We start from the raw sequence: 16241 nt of genomic DNA, 5'->3' as shown, positions 1-16241 counted from the left end.
CTCATTCTCTGTGATTATATAAACGCCCACCTCGGTGCCGCTGTCTCTGTTTGCCTGTTTTGTCGTCGTAGCCCAGTTTGAACCCGTCCAACGCCATGGCCATGCTCAGAGTGTCGTCTTACCGCAGGGTGTTTGAGGACGATGCCTGGAGTCGAAGTGGAGGGATGGGGATGCAGATGCAGTGTGCGGGTCAGTACCGGGCCCCTCTCAGGTCAGTGTCAGTCCAGGGATTGCAAAAACTTGACATGTTCTAGTGTCATTACACTTAAGAATATGTAGCCTGAATGTTTCTTAACAAATTAAGTTTCCAGTGTTTGTGTCTCTTAGCTTAAACCTGAGTATGATCCCATTTTATCTGTATGTGGAGATTTAACATTCAAGATCAGCATAATCAATTGTTTATAACTCAGTTTATAGTTTCAAACAAGTGAAAATATCCTATATATTTTTTGATATTGATAGATTGTGGCAAATCTATAAATCAAAAATGGCAGGAAACGGTTGTAATAACTTACATTAATAAACACTTTTAATTGCCTGGTGTCAGATATAGTTTTAAAAATCACATTTTTATTTTTAGGGAAATGCAACACATTAACATACACCATAAGGAAAGGGGAAAACTATATGATGTGGATATGTATTTTATTTTGAACACTCAATTAAAAAAATCCATCACAAAAAAAGTACACAATAAGGATCAGAAACAATAAACAATCTCATCATCAGCCATTTATTATTTTGGTTTTATATGAACATTTTTAACTTTCCCCAGTCCTTTGAGTCTGCATTATTCATGAATGTATTTTATCAGGCTTTTTCCTGGTAGAGGCCTAAAAACCATTAGAAAATAGTGGCTAAAATAATCCTAAAATCCTCCTGTGAAAGCCGATGACAGATGCTTTAATGTGATCATGGAGCCTTGTAGTCTCGCGGTTATTAACCATCAGGATAATCAGGAAATGTATGTGAAGCATTTAAAGAATGATGCTTTACTTGGTTAATGTACTCTAATAGCCACTGTGTGGATACTAATCATCTCTCGTGTCCTCCTCCAACAATATTCTCTCAGGAAAGCAGCTGCTTGCGAATGCGACTGTGACAAACTGGACTTCGTTGCTGCCAAGACCCTCAACAAGGAAGGTCTGAGCCGGTTCACACAGGACCGCACCGTTATCGCCTCCCTCAATGACCGCCTGGTCAGGCTTATCGAGCTGGTGAGGATGAGCAGTGCTATTGCTTCTGACACCTCAGCACTTTATCCCCCCCCCCCCATCCCTCTATCTCCCTGCTGTGACATGCCTTTGTTGATGGTAAATGAAGCTGTGAATGTGTTTATACACCTGACTTTCCTCCTGTAGGCTCGCTGCTTTGAGGAGGAGAACGAATCACTCGAATGTCAGATTGTGGAGCTGGAGGAGAAGCTGAGCAGACGACAGGCCTCGTCCCGCGTCACCTCCTCTGTGGCCCCACCTGACTACAGCCTGGACGCAGTGGTGGAAAGACTGCGCAGGGAGAGGGTATGTCTGTGTCTGTGTGTGTGTGTGATGGCATGACCTCAATTACTTCCAACACTTTGTCTTCTCCACCCTGCAGGATGAGATTCTGCGGGACACTGAGGAGCTGGAGAAGGAGCTGGAGTGTGTGAGGGAAAGCTACGAGAAGGCCTCACAGCAGAGGTTCTTCTACCAGCAGGAACGGCAAGATATCGCAGAGGTGATGTATACAGGAGCATCCTTACCTGGTACCTTTATGAAAAAAGGCTTGAGGAAGCCAGGTTGAAAACAAACAACTCATTGAGTCGCCATGAAACTCTGCACACTTTCAAGTCCAATTCAGTTCTAACAAACACAGCACACTTGCTACTTTGCCCCCTGTAATGGTGGCGAAATAGTAATACTATAAACGTCTCAGTGCATTCATTCCCAGACATTCCTTGAGATGTATTTATTTAAATGTTTTTGAAATTAAAAGCAACCAGAAGCATAATTTTCCTTTGTCGAACATACCGAGTATGTCTCAGAAGTGACTGGTTTACCTGGAAACATTTCAGGTACCATTTAAACAATGGTAAATCTCACAGAAATGACAGGAACATAAATAGTTGAAATGGCTCACGTATGCCATCTTTAAAAAGTTAGTTGCCCTATATAAAAAGTTTGGAAAACTAATGCATCCCCATGTTTTACAGATTTTTGACTATTTATATTATTTTCAGAGCACATTAAGTGTTAATAAACATATCATTTAGTTTCTACCCTGAGAAACTACACAAACTTGCACCTTTATTGCGATGTTGCTTCTTCAACACTAGATGGCAGCGTTGTCCAGCCTTTACCCGCCGCTCCTCCACTCGGCCTCCTGTTGAATCAGCTGAAAGCCTGCACAGCTGCTCCTCTGTAGTGCTGCCCAGTGGGTTTTTGATCACCAGCAGTCACACACAGTGTGGGCTGATGGCCCACTGTAACCTAAGCCACAAACTTTTACAAAAATCTTGCGATGCCAGAGGCTAATCTCCTCCCGGGGCCCAGAGCAGATGTGAGGGAGGCTTTAATTTCTCCCCTACAGATGCAGTGCAAGCTGTGATTTCAGGCGCTGTAAATGTTCCTGCTGGCTCAGTTCTCTGGTTCTGAATTGGAAGCAGCTGCAGAGTGACAGCAACTCGGTGTGAAATCAGCGGGGAGGCAGTGGCAGAGGCAGAGGATGTTGGAGGAGAGGAGTAAACGCCGCACAGCTCGTCACACGGCGATGTGTTGTGATTCCACTAACGGCGCAGTGACAGTGATGTACTTCTCCACAAAATGTCCCCTCTTTATTGTCTCGCTGCCATTCGCCAGCTGTCGGTTCAACAGTAATTTGTGCACAATTTACAAGTCATTTGCACCGCGGAAGAGAATGAGGGAAGAGTGTGGTTTAAAGGAGGAAGCGTCGGTGTGTTTTGAATGTGGCAAATTGGTGCAGAAACCAACACTGGGACTGAGAATCTGAGGATTTTTGAACATTGATGAGGCACAAAGTTCCATAAATAGTGGATATTTTCTATGTAAACCTTAGGGATGAAGCAGTTTCTGAAATACTCAAGTCAAAGTCATTTTAATCACATTATTAGGTCTCCAAATTATCCCTAGTTTTACTCTCCTGGATGCTTAAAAATAGGCAACTACAGTGTTTTGATTACAGCTAAGAGGCATTAAAATTCATTCTGCTTTTAAATTTTACAGACTAATTTTAAAAAGTTCCTCCCGAGCTGAATCATCCTTGAGCTCAGGCACCAGCAGCATCATCAGCATCCAGCAGCAGGAGGAGGAGGAGGAGGAGGAGGAGGAGGAGGAGGACCGACTCACTGCTACACCCTCCTCCACAACTTTACCAACAAACCCTCCCTGCGTGTGTTCAATAGTAAACGCAGACACCTACAGTAATTGCATCCAATGCCAATTAATCTGGTTCTGTTAAAACAAAAAAAAAGAAGAGTGGATGAGCTGAGATCCCCCATGGTTGAATGCATTGGGTGGACAGGGCTTTTGTGTCTCATCTTCTTCCTCCTCCTCCTCCCCCTTCCTCTGCATTGCAGTGTCTACTCACTGTTCTCAGAAACAGGGTGGATGTGCTGATGATATTTTTTTTTTTTTTTTTTAAATGGTTGCTCAGGGTGGTGAACAAAGATTTTTTTTTTTCCCTACTCTATTTCAACCTGTGGTATGATTTACTCCCCCCCCCCCCCCAAAAAAAAATTGCTGCGCGCTCTCCTCTCAGACACCTCCACAAATTAAGTTGAACTCCTTTTTTTGCTTTCAGCCCTCTGCGCTGTTAACTTGATTTTCTCTCTCAGGAAGTGGACGGTGTGACGGCAGAATGCTTGGCGCTGAGGGAGCGAGTGGCTATCTACGAGGAGCAGCTGGCCAACATGGAGGCCCAGCACCAGTCGGTGAGAGGGATGGGGTGGTGGTGGGGAGACGTATAGCTGCAGTGTGATGAGAAAGAACAGTTTACAGCCTTAAAATGACTCAGAATGAAGCACTTTGGCCAGACAGGTGTGTTGGACACGTGCCCAGATCTGGGAGAAGAAGCTGTGATTGACTCCAGTCTTCATGCTGTAGCCAAACGAAAGGAGAATTAAACGCACAATATACAAAGTAGTAAACTGTGACACATGCTGGACAAAATTCTGAATATAAAGACATTTCTGCACACACACACACACACATCACTGAACTCTTACGCACGCCCTGTACCTTCCACCGTCTACATTTTTCCTCCACATCACCAGGAGATGACAGACATGCCCCAGCATCACATCTCCATGCTGTAGGCATAAGAGAGAGAGAGAGAGAGAGAGAGAGAGAGAGAGAAGCAGCTGAACCAGGATCAGCTCCATCACTCACTGATTTTTCTCCTGCAAAGCCAGGCTGCCTGACGTTTAACATTCTCCCTCTGGGAACGCGCTCGATAACTTACAGTCGGGGGTTTGGAGGAGAGAGAGAGAGGGAAAATGTGACTGAATATCAAATGAAAACAGAAGTTTGCTTTGTTTTATTAACTGTTGGCATTATCAGCACCTGCACATTTCTCTCGCTCTTTTTTTTTTTTCCACCCTCCCTGACACTACGTCGATATAAAGGTGGAGGGAGAAGAGGGAAAATGTCAGGCTGCCACTGCAGCTCTGTAACAGTTCATTTTCCCTGTGATGAATGGGAGGTCTCTTTAAAAAAAATAATATTAGGAGCTGTGGACGTACACGCTGTACTGTATGTGTAAATGCATCAATATGTACTGATGTGTTAGCTTTCGCAGTCGTATATAAGGTATTGAAACACTTAAATTTGGTACATATTTTAGGTACTGCGTTATACTTCTATTGCCCATAAAGGTTATTACACTGCATTTATGTGACAATTTACTTTGTAGTTATGTTAAAAATAAACGGAAAGCATATAAAACATATCTAATAATCAACGTAACATCATAAATGCCAGCTGGTGTAAAGGAAGTACTACTTTACCTCTTATACCCCAAGAGCTTGTTGTATATAATACGTACGTTTACTAATTTAACCTTTTTTTTAATGTATGTGTTGACCTTTTTCATTATATACTGTTTAAAAACAGGTCTATTTTGCTTATACAAGTATATTATTCTTAATTAAGGGAAGTTAAAGGAATTGGAAAAGATAGGAAATATTCGGATGCCTCACTACTGAAAAGGTTGCAATACTTAAGGATACAAAATACTGGTAAAAGTACAAGTAAAAGAAAAGGATTCACAAAGCAAGAACTGTATTCTTAAAGGTCCAGTGTGTAACATTTTCATTTGTCAAAATGAAATTCTACAGAGGCTGCCATTTTGGACCGCCATGTTTTTACAGCAGCCCACAGTGGACAAACTAAATATCGTTTTAATATTAAAGGTGCATTATGTAATAAATCTAAAGCAACTGGCCATAAAATCCTCCTAATATGTCACAGAGACTCAGGAATAATGTTCATATAACAAACTGAACTCACCAACAACAACAGTACAGACATTTGCATTCAAACTGCAAATCTTGTTTATGTTTTGAAATCATGTTTCGGCATGTGGCGCCACCTACCGCCATCTACCAATCATTGCAGTCAGTAGAGTCTCAGCTGCCGAGCAACCACGGGTTGCCAGTTACGTCAGAAAATGAAACCTAAAAGAGCTCTGTATTTTGAATTTGAGCGTAGTAACCGTTTTTGGCCACATTCTTTCATGTGGCGCTCTCTAACACACACGATCTCAGCTGCAACGTGCAATTTCATCAATAAACATTGCTCGATTTTACACACTGTACCCTTTTAATTCATATACTTTATGGTAAAACTAAAGAAGAAAGACCTGCTTCACATTCACAAGGGGCAGGGCTGTTCTATTCTATTCTATTCTATTCTATTCTATTCTATTCTATTCTATTCTACATAGGTAATCATGTCATTGTATAGGTGGGGGGAGGAGAGAGAGGAGCTCTGTAACAGTTATTTTTCCTCAGTTTTTCTCAAAAAGTGCAACTGTAGACAAACTACATGATAAGTCCTACATTCAAAATATAGCAGTGCTTTTAAGTGACGATTACGCATTACTGATTTGTCACGATCGTCACTTAAAATGCACTGTATTCGATAAACGTTTAATAATAGGGGGGGGAAAAAGCTGAATTTACCAAGTATTTACATCTGTCAGGTAAATGAAGAGCAGGGGAAATGTGTAATGGTTAAGCAGAAATGTCTAAAATGTGGTTTCACCACTGTGTGTGTGTGTGTGTGTGTGTGTAGGACGTGGAGAGTCTGGTGGATCCAGCTGAAGGGACGACAGCAGCACTGGCAGCGATTGGCTTCAGCAGCCCAGACATGACGCCAGTCTTGGATGTAAAGGAGTATTACTGCCAGCTGGCTGAGAGCCTGCAGGTATGACGCACACGTAGCATCAAGCTCGACAACAACAACATACCTGTGTTCATTTAGGTTTACACTTTTTTTTTTTTTTTTTTTTTTTTTGCACCATCTCTGATTTAAGATACACTTGCACGTACACTATCATCCACACCAGTAGTATAGTAAATATTGCGGTGCATGTACTTTATACACTTTTTTTTTTTATTACTCTCCCATTATTCAAGTAACAACCTCTTAGATTTATCTACTGACCCTTTCGGAGCGAACTAAACACCACTGGACCGAAATATACGAGTACTTTCTACACATCCATTTGTTACAACAGTAAAATTCCACACACACACACACACATGAACGTGTCTGTATTTAGAAACCAATAATATGGTATTATATTACCCACGGAGAAAAATCTTCTGCAGAACAAGCACTTTCCCATGTAATAATTCAAGTGCATTTTATTCCAAATACTGTTGTATTTACTATTTATTTTAAGAAGCACTTCTGCTTTTTATGTGGAGTAATATTTCTCCCCTAATACGCTCCGTCCATAAATCACTTGGCATCACCCACTGACCACTTGACCTCTGATTTCCACCACCGTCGTCCTCTTCCTCCCTCTGCAGCAGCCGCGGTCAAGTCCAGATGTAAATCTCGCCTTTCACGCAATCGCAACGACGATACTCCCGCGTGTTTTCTTTTGCTCTTAACACAACACAAGGACGGAACTTGAGAATTGGGAGTTAAAGTTCTGCAGCCAAACAGAATGCCTTTGTCCTGCCTTTTGTGTGTATTGAGCATGTGTGTGTGTGTGTTACACACCCAGAGGTGCTGCATTGGGGGTCAGACGATAGCTCCGGTGGGTCTGACCTCCTCTGGGGGCGAAGATGCCTGTCCAGTTCAGAGGTCAGAGCCGTAATCAGACTGCTGGCCGCCTTCCCAGGCTCCACGGACAATTGCGTGTTGGTGCATGTGTGTGTGTTCTGATTGACAATATACATATATATATATATATACATTCTCTACAAAAGTTTGGGGTCACCTATACATTTTTTTGTGTGTTTTCCATCAAAAGTCACACTTTTATTCATCAAAAGAGTTGCAAAATGAATAGAAAATACAGTCAAGACATTGACAAGATTAGAAATAAGGATTTTTTTTTCAAAATAATCATTTTGCTTTTCGTTTTCAGCTGTGCTCACATAATTGCACAAGGGTTTTCTAGCCTTCTAACGCGATTAGCAAACGCAATGTACCATTAGAACACTGTATCTGTACATATTCCATTAAAAACCAGACGTTTGCTATATGTTTAGAGCGTATTTATGAGTCATTTAATGTTATATTCATTGAAAAAAAATTGCTTTTCCTTCAGAAATAAGGACATTTCTAAGTGACCCCAAACTTTTGAACGGTAGTGTTTATAAAAGAAAAGAAAATATATATCTATATTATATTAGAATAAAAACAAACTGGTGTTTGCAGAATTTGTGTATTGCATTAAAAATAGCGTAAAACAAAACAATCAAAAATTGTATAATTCGACTGCAGCCTTTTGCCATTTGCTAATTCTTTCAAATATAGAGGTCGTGGTTCAGCCTTGGTGTTCACCGATGTCCTTCATTTGCATGCAGCACTAAAGAGTGTATCCAGCATATTTATATATTTGTGTGTCTGTCGAGATGCATACATGTGTTTTTTTTTGTCTTCGTCTGTTTACTCCCTCTCTCCCTCTCCCTCTCTGTCTCTTCTCTCGCCAGCTGGACACCGTCCTTGTCGTCTGTGCCTGGCCTCCATTATGAGACGCAATTGTCTCAGTGTTGCAATGATTGCCATTAGGTTTTTGAACAGTAATGGTGATTGCTGGCCGACTCCCAGACACCTGTGCGCCCTCATGTTGCTCATTCACGGGCCGCACTTGTTCCATCTAATCAGAAATGTGGTTGTACACGAGGAGAGGTTTAACCTTCCGTCTGTACAAGAGCCTCTGATTGCTCTTTGCCCCCCCCCCCCCCCCCCCTCTGTCAAATTGCATTTAACTGCCCAAAGTTGAGCTCCGTCCTCGTGGTCTTTTCCAGGGTGAAAGTGAAAGTTTTGTATACATACAGACGTCCTCTGTCCTGTGTTTACAGTACGAGTGCGGTGCTGCCTCTTCAGCTGCCGTCCGCGCTGACGATGGGAAAGACCTGGCGGTGGGAAAAGTCAGCAGTTCAAAGGTCAAAGCGTTGCCAATGGACATTAATGAGTTGAAGATGCTGGTGAGTGTTTTAGTTTTAATTCATTATTAAAGGTTTGTTTTGCTCAAATGAATGCATAAAGTCTACATTTAAAGGCACGGTATGTAATATGTCGGAGGGATTAATGGCAGAAATTGAATATACTACCCGTTTACGTGCAAAATCGCTTTAAAATAGTTTTCATAGCCTTAGAATAAGACCGTTTTATTTGCTCTATACACGGATCTTGAGTTATGTAGGCTGCCATTTTGTGCATTTCCTGATGCATAGGTAGGGACAGTTGTGAAAGAGTGTTTACGTCCTTTCTGGAGTGTGAAGGCCACCACAGTACGTGTGCTTGTTGCACTCTGCAGTCTCACCATTAGATGTCGCTCATTTGGTTTTATTTGCCATTATTTAGAAGAATCAGCACACAGTGAATCAGATTTTTGCCACAGGGAACTCAAATTACCAGCATCTGCCCAGAATAATCCCTAAATATTGTCAATATATCAAACATGTTGGTTTTAATGTCATGACAAAACATGATATAAAAATGAATAGTTGCGATCATTTTCCATGAAGTTAAACTGGTAGTTGTTTTATTCAGTAGCCAGTTTTTATGGCAAGCTAAGCTAGCTTCCTGCTAGCAGTAGTTTAAATGTATTGTTCTTTGCGTAAGCGCAAATAAGTGTTTTTTTATGCAATGTCAAATTATTGCTTTATATACTGTACGTCTTTAAAACTGCTGTCAGTTGTACATGTTTTCCCATTTTTTATTTATGCTAAGCAAAGTTAGCTTGCTGCTCGCAGTTGCTTCATATTTAAAGGTGCATTATGTAATAAATCTAAAGCAATCCTCCTAATATGTCACAGAGACTGAGGAATAATAATTATATAACATACTGAACTCACCAACAACAACAGTAAAGCCAAATCATGTTTATGTTTTGAAATCATGTTTTGGCATGTGGCGCCACCTACCACCATCTACCAATCATTGCAGTCAGTAGAGTCTCGGCTGCCGAGCAACCACGGGTTGCCAGTTACGTCAGAAAACGAAAACCTAAAAGACCTCTGTATTTTGAATTTGAATGTAGTAACTGTTTTTGACCACATTCTTACATATGGCACCTTCAATGTTCAATCATGTATCACATAGTTCGCTGTATTAAAGCGTATTTAATGTAATTAGTGTATTTTACCAAATGCCAAATTGTTGTTATTATTATATATTGTTAAACCCTAGTCCTTAAAAACACTGGACTGAATTAAGACAATATTTCTTCTGCTCCTTCTTTAACATTTTTGTTTGGAAGTGTTTATACGTCTTTTTAATCCCTCTCTTGCTACCGACTGATTATGGTCCCATTATACAATTCTCACATCTTCACTGACAAAGTAAAGAGGGAGTCTCGGAGTCGGCAACCGGCCGTGATTCGGCCATCAGCTCCTAAATCAGACAAAATGCCGCGAATGAGCGGTTTCCCACAGTCGACCCGAGTGAGTGGAGAGCAGCTGAGTGACAGCTGAGCAACAGTGTGGGAGATCCTGCTGACCAGAGTGTTTACTCTGTGGACACTTTCAGCAGCAGATGAGACGGGCTCGACTTCAGCTCAGACGGGATTTATTGCACTCGCTGTCCTCGGTTATTAAGTACAGACTTTCAGAGTGGCTGCAGCATCATAAACATGCTGAAATGTCACACACACACACACACACACACACACTGACTGGAGACTTCCTCTGCAAATGGATGAGAGGAAATAAACCTTCATTTGATATCTGTCGTCCAGTGAGCAGACGAACATCGTCAAAGCAACTGTGATTTTAACATCAGACTTAAAGGTGCATTATGTAATAAATCTAAAGCAACTGATCGTAAAATCCTCCTAATATGTCACAGAGACTCAGGAATAATGTTCATATAACAAACTGAACTCACCACCAACAACAGTACAGCCAAAATATTCACATTAAAAAAATATTTTGCAGACTGCAAATCTTGTTTATGTTTTGAAATCATGTTTTGGTGTCATTTGTGGCGACACCTACCGCCGTCTACCAATCATTGCAGTCAGTAGAGTCTCCGCTGCCGAGCAACCACATGGTTGCCAGTTACAGTACGTCTAAGCCACAACGGCGAGGAGAAAAACGACACCTAAAAGACCTCGGTGTTTTGAATTTGAGTGTAGTAACCGTTTTTGGCCACATTCTTGCATATGGCGCCTTTAAAATCACCAAAGTGGCTCCAGTCAACAGAAACTACATTCACCTCTTTAGCATCCATCAGTGGTGCGACCACAGCTGACACCTAACCACATCTGTAACAAACATGGTGGGTTGGCTGTGGCTCTACCTCCAGCTCTTTAAATAAACAGGGAGCCTCTGAAACCACAGCAGAACTCTCTCCCAACACCATCCACTCCACTTCTCTGTCTAACCAACACAAGCCCCCAGTTCTGCTCAGACCTCCAGCCTGACGGATGGACAGACAGCACGGCTCGATCTGCTCTGTTTCCTCTCTCGGCCTGTGATGGATGCCTCGGGGGTCTGGTTTCTCGCTGAGACACAAACACGGCCAAACAAACAGATTGCTGTCGAATCGAAAACCCCGACACAGAAATGTATATAATGGAACAGGAACACTTATGGGACTGAACACCACACACCACTCCTCTTCACACAAACATGGCCAGGCCCTCACTTATCATGGCAGAGAGGACGTCGTCGTCGTAGTAGTAGTAAGTGACTTGATCGAGGTTATAGCCTGAGAGTTGTAAATGGCTGCTCTCGCTGAAAGACGAGCAGGACCGTCTGGGTCATCACCATCTGGCTGTGACATCTAACTGTTGAACTTGTGAGATTGCTGTAATTACTCACAGCAGGACGGCCCGCAACCTCAGACACATGCAGAGATACCTAGTTTAGGGTGGAAGTAAAAAGAACTTGTTTTATTTGTGTTAATCAGTTCAATTGGCATATTTATTGGATATTGCATATATATTGGCATATCACAACATTATTACTCAGTCTGCGTACTCTCTACCGTGTAATATCAGTCGTTTCTGCACAAATTTCAAATTTCACAATAAACTCAACTGTCCTAATCATTACACATCATCCCTGTCCCTCAGTGTCTCCCTGTTAAAACTTGATCACAAAGTTCTCCTCCTTAATATCTACACAGAGGCGATTCTAGAGTCTGTAGGGGCCCTAAGCAAAAATTCTCAGGGGCCCTTCCAACCAGTGTTCATCACCATTATGTTATAAATAATCAACGAATTGAAAATTCAAATTTTTTTTTTCTAAATAAATGAAATAACATGGAAAAACCTTGTAATTAAAAAGTATGTGAAAAAAATACATTACACTGTAAAGAACCCACATTATGAAACGATATGAATATATAGAACAATAAAATACTGTAAGTAACTGAAAAACCATAAATACACTATGTAAAAAAGATATGCATTACACTGTAAATAATCCTCTTCATTTTCCAACTTGCAGAACGATAACTTCACACAGGTTAACGTGAGGTGGGGCCCCTTTAGGGAGGTTTCCTACTGAGATGTCATTGCAAATCGTCCATTGTTTTTTAAGGGGGACGGGGAGGCGGCTGGTCACTGCACATTTCAGTAAAAACAGCCCTCAGGCTTCGAGTGTCGGGGGCCCCCTATCAGCTCGGGGTCCCCAAGTAGTTGCCTGTTGACAAACTGCGCCCCTGCATCTACACACAGCCGTAACTCTGACTGTTTGTCCAATTTGAATTCCTGCTTTAAAATTTCACTTTTTTGACTTCCATGTGACCACTTCTAAATGTGTCCTTGTTTGAAAAGTTGCCTTTCTGTCTAATATGTCATTATAGTCTTATTTGTAAGTCAGTTGACTACCATTTGTTGCAGAAATATGGTTCAAGGACCAGATATTTTAAAATAGTAGCGTCCCAGTTTATGCTCTTCTAGTGCTCTCAACAAGACCCTGAATCTCCACCGTCTATAGCTTTTGTTCTTCAACTGAAAATGACGCCATTGTCATTTCAGCATCATTTCTATCATATCAAATACATCTAGTTTACTAGTATATCCTTAATGACTTAATGTCTCTTTGTTTTTTTACGCAGATTTCAGAGCTACAAAAGGAGCTCGCTGAGCTTGAGCAGTGTAATGAAGAGCTGGAAGATGAGGTTGAGATGAAGAAGGCTGCATACATGGATGAGATTATGGAGTTAAAGGTATGAGATGTTTCTGTAATCATACAGAACATCTGCGATGGGCCCAGTGGGTTTGGACTAATCTCCCTGTGTTCGTGCGTGCACGTCCAGTTCACTATAGATGAAATGCGGCACCAGGAGGTCGACTTTGAGGCGCAGATGAAGGAGCACTGTGAGGACTACCAGGAGCTGCTCAGCGAGAAGATGGCCAGAGACATGGAGATCGTTGCCTACAGGTTAGTTAGACATCATCGTGCAACAAATGGAACCTTCTGGGATTTATTTTATGGCCTTGATTGCATTTTAATTCAAAGACATAAAAAATGCAGTAATGGACCATAATTTTACAATGAAGAGCTGTCGTAAATAAGCGTCGTTTTATTGCGTAGCTCATGTCTCATGCAGCACAACACAGTAACTCCAGAGACATGTATGAGATGAGATTAAGCCGGGGATTGAACCCCGTGACTTCACTGATTAGTTTGTTTTTTTGTCCGTTAAAGATGTTGTAGTTTCTGATTGCAATTAAAATCCGTGACACGCTATAGATCCCCGTCTTTGCAGTAGGAGACTAAATGAAACCAGAAATCCCCTGTGGTGCTCGATAACGGGGCTAACACACCTCATGTGAACCCGTCAAGGTGAGTGAGCTGTCTGGGGGCAAAGCACACAATCATCCCCGGGTTTGATTTGATTGGACTTTAAATCAGCGTGATGCTTTGTTTACTCTCGAAATCCGTCACTTATGAGCTCATCCCTAAAAGCGCTCGCACGTGGAAGTGTGCGGAAAAAGATGATTTATTCATTCGTCGTCGCCGCCATCCGTCCTTCACCTGCGAAAAGTGAAATAATACAAAAAGTATTTCCTCAAGATCCTTTTGTCCGTATTCCAGCAGCTCATTTAGTGTCACTTGAATGTCTATAATAAGGTGCCTGTGCAGGACAAAGGCCTGACATCAGGGGCCAAACGCGGCAACAGGAAGCAGCGTCTGATTCAGAAGCAGCTTCCTGTACGAGACCTTGAAGAAGCTTCGTAGCGTTTCCCTCTGCTCATTGAGGCTGTTTAACCATCTGTCATCCCGGTATGTGGAATGACGTACTTCAGCCGTCTCAGCCCGCTGCCATGGACTTCCTCTTTCAGCCGTCCGCTGCCCATCCGAGTGCATGTGTCGGCCCGGGGAGAGGTGGGAGGGGAGGGGAGGGAGGGCGGGGGCCCCTGCTGCTGCAGAGGCCTCACAATAGCTCATTAGAATGGGTAAAGAGGACCTCACACTGTCAGCGCCGTGTGCTGGGCTTCTGCCAGCTCTTCTCCACGCCAGTCTGTTAATGTCAGCACCCCGGACAAAAAAAAGAAAGAAGAAGAAATCACCTCCGTCAAACTCTCAGTCATTTACCCAACAGACAGTAAAAGCATAGGAAAAGACACACGGTCCATGCCAACTTTCTCCCCCCCCCCCCACTCTGTATTCACTTGGAGTTTTGTCATGCGTGATTAAATCCATGAATAAAAAATGAAAATGGCGGCGATTGTTTATCCTGTCTGCACCGGAGCAAACTACTGTCTGCACAACAGACCTTAATCACCCCCCGGCTACGTTTACTGCGCGGCTCACGGTTTTGTGAAAGCATCTCGGAGGCAGATGCTCGCTCCTTTACTCACTGCTAATGTGAACCATTTTTACACTGTTATTCACTCAATGGGTTAGCTCGCGCCGCCGCCGCCGCTGCTGCATGACGCAGCAAACAAGCTGAAGACAACGTTCTCTTTTAGTTAAGTGTACGATTATCAGCGGCTGAAAGAAGATGTAATCAGGACGTAACGGTGCAGGAGAATGACCTTGGTATCGTCTTTCAGCTCCCACTTTTGTTTATTTTCTGCCCTCTCACCACTGGTTCACTCCCACCACCTTCATCACTAGTGTTTCCAGATGCAGCAGGCAGATGTTTTTAGATTTTTGCTTCAACCCCCTACACATCCCCCCCCGCCCCCCACTGTGTTCTACCTGCCCAGCACCAAACACCAACATCTCAAACACATTATTTCCCTCAGGAACCAGGTGGTGATGAAAAACACCGTTTTTTTGTAAACAGGACAAAGTGGTGATATGTCAGTAAACACATTTGAAACTGCATTTTATTTATTTATTCATACACTCACCGGCCACTTTATTAGGTACACAGGACAACTGTGTCACCCTGTGTGTGTGTGTGTGTGTGTGTGTGTGTGTGTGGTCTTCAGCTGCTCGTCTGCTCAGAGATGTGTCCTCTAACATACGAGAGGTTATTTTAAGTAACTGTCGTGCGGTTACTGTTGCCTCTCTATCATTTCAAACCAGTCTGGCCATTCTCCTTTGACCTCTGACCTGTGACCTCTGACCTGTGACATCGCCAAGGTATCTCTGTCGACGCCAGATATGGTTTTTGTGTGAAAATCCCAGCAGATCTGCAATTGATGAAATACACGTACGACCACATCTTACTCGGCGTCACTTAAATGACCTTTATTTTCACATTTTGATGCGTTGTTTGCAGATGTATGTAGAGTGAGTGGTTTTGTTTTATGGGATATCCTGGGGGCTTTTTAAACAAACACATGCATCATTAACATTGACTTTATAATTGAGTTTCAAAGTTTTTTTTTCTCACTAATAGCGCCAAACACAAAAGTCTCACGTCAATGTCTTTGTTTGAGGTTAATGATCCGACACGACTGAACTGATTAGAGCTGAAACGATCAATCGATCATCAGTCGTATTATAAAGTATTGTAACAATCAATGAGGAATGTACCTTTTCAGTCGAAATGCAGGATAATAGTTGAAGCTTTTTTTGTTCTTTTGGGGTTTTATGTGACGCGTTTCTTTGTCTTACACATATTTGGTCCTGAAAATGACGTTAAATTGCACATGAAGTTGGCTAATGAGTGAACTTTGTACCCACTGTCCACCTGTACCTGTGTTTGTGTGCTTCTCTGCTCCAGGAGTCTGGTGGAGGAAGAGGAGTGGAGGCTGTGTGACCTGTGAGATGAGGACGAAGAGTCAGACTGGGTGACTGGAGTTTGGCTGGATGCTAACCCCCCCCCCCCCTCCTCCCTCCCTGCCTAACCCCCTCCGCACACACTCACACACACGGATTAGCGAAACAGACACAAATCGGCGCTAGGATGAAGCTTAAGGTAACCGACGCAGCAATATGAGCAGATGTAAACTTATCATGACAGATTAATGCCGTCTGGAGGTCTGAGCCGCGCCGTTGATAACAGGTCGCTGACGGATGACCCAGAGTCTCTGAGAAAGATGGAACTGTCTGACGCTGCGAGGGAGGGATGGAGGGAGGGAGGGAGGGAGAGAGGGAGGGAGAGAGGGAGGGAGGGAGGACGGGATGAGAGTGCATCCTTTCAGTG

At 42.7% G+C, this 16241-nt stretch overlaps 1 protein-coding gene across 1 annotated transcript; it reads left to right on the top strand.

Moving 5' to 3' along the window:
* Positions 1-95: 95 nt before the first annotated feature.
* Positions 96-15861, top strand: vimr2 (vimentin-related 2; the record flags this gene model as incomplete). Its single annotated transcript, XM_083891647.1, has 10 exons — positions 96-211; positions 1073-1217; positions 1362-1520; positions 1597-1716; positions 3833-3928; positions 6291-6422; positions 8540-8665; positions 12750-12860; positions 12951-13075; positions 15819-15861. The coding sequence occupies 10 exons, from the start codon at positions 96-98 to the stop codon at positions 15859-15861; spliced, it is 1173 nt and encodes a 390-aa protein (XP_083747773.1).
* Positions 15862-16241: the final 380 nt, after the last annotated feature.

The sequence above is a fragment of the Microchirus variegatus genome, assembly GCF_963457635.1.
Source record: "Microchirus variegatus genome assembly, chromosome: 6".
Classification (NCBI taxonomy): Eukaryota; Metazoa; Chordata; class Actinopteri; order Pleuronectiformes; family Soleidae; genus Microchirus; species Microchirus variegatus.
The sequence above is the reverse complement of the archived record's forward strand: the minus strand, read 5'-3'. Positions and strand labels throughout refer to the sequence as shown.